The sequence below is a fragment of the Nannobrachium achirus genome, assembly GCF_963921795.1.
Source record: "Nannobrachium achirus genome assembly, chromosome: 18".
In the NCBI taxonomy this organism is placed as follows: Eukaryota; Metazoa; Chordata; class Actinopteri; order Myctophiformes; family Myctophidae; genus Nannobrachium; species Nannobrachium achirus.
In genome coordinates, this window is record NC_137825.1 from 27,244,710 (window position 1) to 27,252,605 (window position 7,896).

General features: G+C 45.0%; 1 protein-coding gene across 2 annotated transcripts in view; it reads right to left on the reverse strand.

The window, feature by feature from the left end:
- Positions 1 to 7,654, reverse strand: part of hs3st3l (heparan sulfate (glucosamine) 3-O-sulfotransferase 3-like) — a 13,695-nt gene extending 6,041 nt beyond the window's left edge. For both annotated transcript variants that reach the window (XM_080748105.1, XM_080748104.1), the window contains exon 1: positions 6,824 to 7,654. In XM_080748105.1, the coding sequence (XP_080604231.1) occupies positions 6,824 to 7,326 (503 nt within the window). In that variant the 5' untranslated portion in view covers positions 7,327 to 7,654. The remainder of the gene's footprint in view (positions 1 to 6,823) is intronic.
- Between the last annotated feature and the right edge of the window lie 242 nt (positions 7,655 to 7,896).

A 7,896-nucleotide genomic window follows, 5' to 3' on the forward strand; every position in this document is an offset into this window, starting at 1 on the left:
CCATTGTTAGGTCGGAGTCAATGGCTGTCTGTCTGACTGTCTGTACAGGAAGTGATGTCACATGACATACTTTTTATGCCCATATATGAGTCCTTCTGTACCACATCTCCATGTTTAGGCAAACTCCACACAGAAAGGCCCTATCGCCAACCCAACCTAGGGTGTGAGCGATAGGGCCTTTCTGTGTGGAGTTTGCATGTTCTCCCGGTGTCTCCTAGGGTTGATACCCTCACAAAAACATGAACAAACTCCCCCCAGAATGACAACAACTAGAATCGTCAGAGAAACACTGTGGTTGGCCAGATGGTCAAGAATTGGCGCGACCTCGCCCTTTAGGGCGAGGTTGCATGTCACCCTGAGGTCGCATTCCACCCTCAGGTGTCTTACTAGTATATTATAATATAATAATATATATATATATATAATGTATTATAATATATATAATATATTATATATAATATATTCATATCTATACTATAATTTTGCGAATGTCTGAGTGAGTGAGTGAGTGTCTGTCTGTCTGTCTGTCTGTCTGTCTGTCTGTCTGTCTGTCTGTCTGTCTGTCTGTCTGTCTGTCTGTCTGTCTGAAACAGCGTTTCTCCTCAGTGGCTGGAGCAATTGATCTGAAATCGCATCACCATTAGCATATGAACACACCTAACATAACTGTGAAGCCCGTTTGTCACTTTCACAAATCGTATACTGTATATTAGCATTTTTATGGTGTATCTACTATCTATTCTGCATCTAGCATGAGGCACATCTATTCTGCATCTAGCATGAGGCAACATGTTTAACCAGCTCTCTCTGTGTGTGTGTGTGTGTGTGTGTGTGTGTGTGTGTGTGTGTGTGTGTGTGTGTGTGTGTGTGTGTGTGTGTGTGTGTGTGTGTGTGCAGGCAGGCGGGTGTGTGCGCAGGTGGGTGGGCGGGTGGGCGGGCGGGCTGGGGGGGGGGGGGGTTGCCATTAAACGAAACGGGTATTTCTTACATTGATGCTCCTACATATTATCATGCAAGCACCAGTTAAAGTTACTTTCCATCCCTCATATACTGTATGCACAGTGCACATCCCATAACCCACACACTGCACATCATTTTGGACATAACTGTGAAGCCCGTTTGTCACTTTCACAAATCATATACTGTATATTAGCATTTTTATGGTGTATCTACTATCTATTCTGCATCTAGCATGAGGCACATCTATTCTGCATCTAGCATGAGGCAAAATGTTTAACCAGCTCTGTGTGTGTGTGTGTGTGTGTGTGTGTGTGTGTGTGTGTGTGTGTGTGTGTGTGTGTGTGTGTGTGTGTGTGTGTGTGTGTGTGTGAACATGTCCATATGCATGGTAATGTGAGTGCGTGCGTGCGTGCATGCATGCTTGTGCTTGTGCGTGCACGCGAGCACCCGTGTGTGTGTGTGTGTGTGTGTGTGTGTGTGCGTGCGTGCGTGCGTGCGTGCGTGCGTGCGTGCGTGCGTGTGTGTGTGTGTGAACCTGTTTTCATGGACATGTGTATGCTTGTGCATGTTATTGCGAGGCTACTCATCCATTTCTCTTGAATGGGGACCATTAGGGGGTCGGTCCATTGTGGCCGTGCCCTGTCCACTTCCAGGAGACATCCATCATGCAGGGGCCCCGGACCCCCCTGCCTTCCATCCCCAAACCCCAGGAGAGGACCTTAATGAGGGCTAGATCACCCTGCCCGTCTGGGCCTTATGGTGATCAAATCCAGTACAGTACTAGGATTGGATAGACCACACCTGAACCCCAGTATTACAGACACCAGCCAGCACACCAACAACAACAGCACGAATAATCATAAACAGTCCAATATAGTTCTGCTTTTGCTTATATCTGAATCAAATCAGAGGAATGAATCATGGTTTAGTTTACGATGTGCCATATGCCACTTGCCGACAATGACATAGGCCTGCATCAGGGGTCCTCAGTTACTGAAGTTGGTCCTGCAAAACTTGAGTGATAGAACCTTTTTTCCCCTTTTTATATATTATACACTTGAACTTTAGTGTCCATATTCTGAGAACTGTAGCCAAAAATAGCTTCAAGCAAAATCTACAAGCTCACAATGCCTCGCAGCTTGTAGATCGGCTATTTTCGGCAAAGAGGTTTGGTGTAGATGGGGAGAAGAGCAGACTAAGTACAGAATGAAAGGACATGTTTATTAAGTATTGACGGTTCAAGTGGTTAAATATCTGAAAACAAATTGACATGTATCCAAAATACACTGATGATTGTGCTGTCAAACAATGAAACTATATGGAATCTATGGAAAGGTTGTGGGGGTCCCTGCTTCATCTCTCTCTCAACTAAGGGGTCCTTGGCCTGAAAACGTTGAAGACCCCCTGATATATATATATATGTATTTGGAATGAAAGGAATCCAAATATCGCAACCACACAGTACTTTCTTACGATGACTCTATCCTCTTCCCAGTGCAGATCTCTGGACAAAACAACGAATCTGGTTCTTCAGTAAATTTACCTTTCATATAAGGCTAATTCCCAACAACTGAATCCTTGTGAACATTAAATGTTAAATGTTTTGGCAGCCATTCTTGCACGATTTGCATGGCAATTAAATTCCCCATGTAAAAACACAGAAACACAAGCCGCACCATGTGCCGCCAATGTATGGGTATGAATTTAAACTCCGCCTTTAACGAGTTCACTATGAATTGCAAATGAATCACTGTCATCCAAGCGTCTGACTCTGAAAACACCTACCAATTTCACAGTCCTCCCTCTGCCTCATTGTATATGTCCTTACTGACGTTTGTCTAAGGATTAAATCAGCACCCCGAGGACACAAATTGAATATCATATTGACAAATTATAAAACATCTTTAACACAATCTTAAACTTGTAAATCGCCAGTGATACAGTACACCATGTTTACAAGAGTAAACATGACTGTAAATAATAAATCATAATGATTGATAAGGATGTTAGTCTGTCCGTCCAGACAACATTTTGGTCACAAACAAGATCTTGAAAACTATTGGCTGGATTGCCAAGGTATTTGCCGTGTACCTGTGCACTTTCATGCTCCCTGGAGGCTAAACCCTACTGATTTTGGTGACCGTCACCGCATGGCCTTTACTCTAGTGCCACCCGTAAGCCAGATTTCCCACTTGCATGCATGATATCTACTGGCTGGATTGCCACAGAATTTGCAATTGTGTCTTCTTCATGCTCCCTGGAGGATGAACCCTACTGAAACCTACTCTGTTAAGAGGACTTAACAGGGTTGATTTCTGAATGAATAAATGAATGAGTTTATTTGATCATCTTCACACAGTATCAATGCAATTTATTTATCTTTTTTTGTGCTTGCTCTTTGGACTGTACACTACAGTACTCTTTTTTCTTTTTCTTACTTCTCTGTAACTTGTAACCTTACTGCTGTGCTGCCTCTGGGCAACTGAATTTCCCCCGTGGGATAATAAAGGTATCTATCTATCTATCTATATCTAATCATACATTTGCAAAGTCATACATCAACAAAAAAACAGTAGCACTGTTCTCTATGAATTTCTCAAGTCACATGTCTTGATGGAAATCAATAGGAGGCACAGGCATGTACCCTCTCAGGTTAAAGCTATGCCAGTAACTCAGGGTCAATAAAATATCGATACATCTCACTGCACCTCAAGAACAACAAAAAAAAGGAATGAATACTGCTATCAGGTCTCGCATAGAAGACATTGCTGGCTACCTCGCAGCCCTCCCAAGACCCCGGCTCTCATGACAATCCCTCGGGCTGAAATCCAGGTCTGTGGAGATGTGTGAGGTTGTGGTCACATTGAATTCGCCCCTTGCCCTCCAGCTAACCCATCCCTTATCTCCTATCTCGTCCTCACCCCATCTAATTTTAAACCTGGGTATCTATCCTCTCTTCACCTGTGACGCACCCTCCGTATCCTGTATTTCAGATGCCGCGGCCAGAGAGTTTCACAACGTGCTTATTGTGTGTGAAGTGAATCTCCAGCGGAGCAAATTTAATGGATTCCTTGAGAGGTAAAGAAAGAGAAATAGAGAGGAAGATAGCGAAAGAGAGCGAGTGAGAGAAATAGTGTGAGAGAGAGTCAGTGCAGATGGATGCCTGTAACATGACCTCCACCCAGGGGTGTCGCACCAAATTCTGGGCCCTGGGTACAAGGACTCACTTCAATTATTTTGTGCTTTAACTATTGAAAAATAGCAGATATACTCACAGCGCGGCACTCGGTGCCGCACTGCGAGCTTGTAGACCTGCTATTTTTGAAAAATTGTGAAAATGTGTGCAGGTCTTTGAATATGTTTGAATATGTTTCTATGTCAGTGGTGCTCAAACTTTTTCATGTGAAGGACCCCCAAAATGATATGCATTTGGCCACAGACCCCATCTCAGAATATTTCGTTTCAGGGACTCCCCCAGAAGCAGACTTTGAGTTAGAAATGTTCGCTTAAAAATACATATATATTCAAAGATTTGCACAAATTTTCACGACTTTTTCAAAAATAGCAGATCTACAAGCTGTGCCACGCTGTGAGCTTGTATATCTGCTATTTTTCAATAGCTAAAGCATAAAATAATTAAGGCTCCTCCACCTTGGGCCCTAGTAACTCAGTCCCACTTTTCCCCCCTTGTGACGCCCCTGCCTCCAAGTGTCCATGTGGGGAATTATGCCACTGTAGGATAAAGCTTCCTGCTAATTGTAACAGAAGCCGAGCTGACCAGCGCTAACCGCTCTAATTCTGAAGTCAACTGAAGGTCAGAGTGAGGAGATAGAGCTATCGATCTTAGCAACACAGTAAAGGGAGAAAACTTCCAGACCATCTGAAGGCGCAGCGCAGCGCCTCTCCAGATCCAATCTCCTCCTTGACCTGACTGCCATTAGTGGTTCCTTGTCAGGGACTCTGATCTCAATTGCCCTTGTGAAGCTACATGTTTCTGCAAAATGGTTTTGAGAACATACAATTATGGCTACATGTGATTTTCCAAGACAGTTTCCCTTTTTTCTCTCTCAGTTGATAGGCTCAATAAAGCAGAAACTGTATCGGCTGCAAAGGGATGATCATATACATTTGCAATCCCTTGCGTGATTTAGGTCGATAAAGATTTTGCATTTGGCAGCTGTTTTCATCACATATCTGTCAGTTTGCGTGTGTGTGTGTGTGTGTGTGTGTGTGTGTGTGTGTGTGTGTGTGTGTGTGTGTGTGTGTGTGTGTGTGTGTGTGTCTTGTTCGTTATGAAGTGGTGTGAAGACATCATTAACTCCCCGGGTAAAGTGACCTTGGGTGAAAGGTCAATTGACCGGGCTGACAGTGATGTCAAGTGTCTGGACAAGCAATGAGTTCCATCTGGTTCTAGGGTAGAAGACCGTAGACGTGACAATCTGGTGTCACTCACCTACGTATGTGTCGCATAATGTGACATAATGCAAGCACACAGCAGTAACACTGGTTAACCAGCACGCTTTTAACCTACTATAAGAGGTTTTCAACCTTTTAATACCAAGGCCCATTATGTATTCTTCATTTGAGCCACGGACCACCATTTGATGAGACCCAAATACCATGCTGTATGTGGTGCCATAGGAGGGTTAACAGGGAAATGTTGACCAAAATAAAACAAATTCTACATTCTCTAATTGTGTAGACTTCTTGTAAATGAAGTAGGCCTAATGCAGGTGCTTAATAATGATTTAACTCTTGAGAGCGTAAAATGAAACCAAATGGATTTGGTTTCATTTTACGCTCTCAAGAGTACTGTATAAGGTTCCATTTGGCAACTGTCCATCATTTAGCTGGGGACCACCTGGAACCCCCTCAAGGACCACTGGTGGTCCCTGCAGACCACTGGTTGAAAACCACTAATATAATGGGGCACGTTGGCTTTCATAGTCATAGTATAGACCTACATACAAAACAATCTACCATTAATCTCTGGATTAAATCACTGCTGACATGCCAAAGTGGCTCCAGCGATGAGCCAATGTCACCAATGAGCTCCTGTGTACTATGAGCACACCACAGATCAGATTTGTATCCACATTTAATCCATTTGTAGCAGTGTGTGTCTGTTTGTCTATAGATGTTACAAACTCCAATAGGACACACATGCACACTGACAGTGCCAAAGTTATTTATTTACAAGCACTCATTGCCAAAAGGTCTGAAAATGTGGGACTGAAAATCTCTCCTGCCCTTTCTCACACATTTAGGACTGCTGCATTCAATACAATATTTGTCCCTTAGATCTCTGCACATGTGCAGGTCTCTCTCTCTCTCTCTCTCTCTCTCTCTCTCTCTCTCTCTCTCTCTCTCTCTCTCTCTCTCTCTGTGTGTGTGTGTGTGTGTGTGTGTGTGTGTGTGTGTGTGTGTGTGTGTGTGTGTGTGTGTGTGTGTGTGTGTGTGTGTGTGTGTGTGTTGAGTATGTCTAAGTTTTCACGTAACAGGCTGAGAACAGAGCCACATGACAACAGCAACATCTGGCCCTGCTGGAGAGATGATTACTCTCATCCGGGCCTACACACACACACGCACGCACGCAGGCACGCAAGCACGCACTGTAGGAATATGCACACGCCACACACCGATTGGCAAAGCCAGATGCCGGACAGGCTAGCCTATCACCTATCATCATGGCAGCCTACGGGTAGGTATGCGCACAACAAAAAGTGATCCAAAAATAGGCTATATATATTTTTGTCATACAAAAAAGTATTTGTTTAAAATATATCTAAGTAAAACATCTTTGTAAGAAAAGAAAGGGGGAAAAAACGGTGAAAAAAAAGAAAAGAAAGGAAAACAAAAGTACCTGTACCAATCCAGTCCTCGTGCGTAATGCCTGTCAAAGAAGTGCGGCTCTGAGCCCAGCGCGCGGATGTCCGGGTGCAGACGAAGAAACTCCAGCAGAGCCCTCGTGCCTCCCTTCTTAACCCCTATGATGAGTGCCTGGGGCAGCCTCCTAGTGGCGGTCCATTCTTTACTCGAACTATTTGCTTCCAAGCCGGAGGAGGAACTCGGCTCGGCCGGAACGAGCGCGCCCTCGGCAGCAGGTGCTGCGATTATAACGTCCCTGTAAATGCTTCTGTTTCTGTTGTGCAGCCACCCCGAAGCGAGCAGTTCGTGCGTGGGGGGGCTGACTCCAGAGCTCTCCGTTAGGTCCGACTCGCAGCATCCCGTCAGGAAATAAAACACAGAGAAGCAGATGATGCCCACGGAGGACATGATCATGAGCCGATTGAGGACCCGGCGCAGGTCCGTGGTCGGGTGGTGATGATGAAGATGCTGAAAGGCTGCCATCCCTCGGAGATCCATGTGAGAGGTGCCATTCTACTACAAGTCCAGCTCACATAACTTAACCGCGGTTAAGACTCCGTTGCTTTGCTGCACGGCCGGTAGAAACTCAGATATGCCCAAATCCACGAAAACTCCCGGAGTGCGTGATCTTCCTGCGTGCTCCATCCATTCCCCCCGCGTGCGTTTCATTTTGCGCGCCCGGTACGCATTGTCAATAAAGCAGTTGGAGCTGTAACCCTATAGGCATTCACCCACAGGCTCGGGTCATCATTTGTTGTGCGTGACAACAAGGCTATCCACCCACTCAAGAATATACGGCTTTAATATCCGTGCTGGACTGCAGGGATACTTCTCCACGGGATTACACGCTGCCTCTCCACGGCCCTCATGGGGATTCATTCTCTCTCTCTCTCTCTCTCTCTCTCTCTCTCTCTCTCTCTCTCTCTCTCTCTCATATACACACGCGCACACACACACACACACACACACACACACACACACACACACACACACACACACACACACACACACACACACACACACACACACACACACACACACACAGTGCATGAAGTTACCTTTGATTGG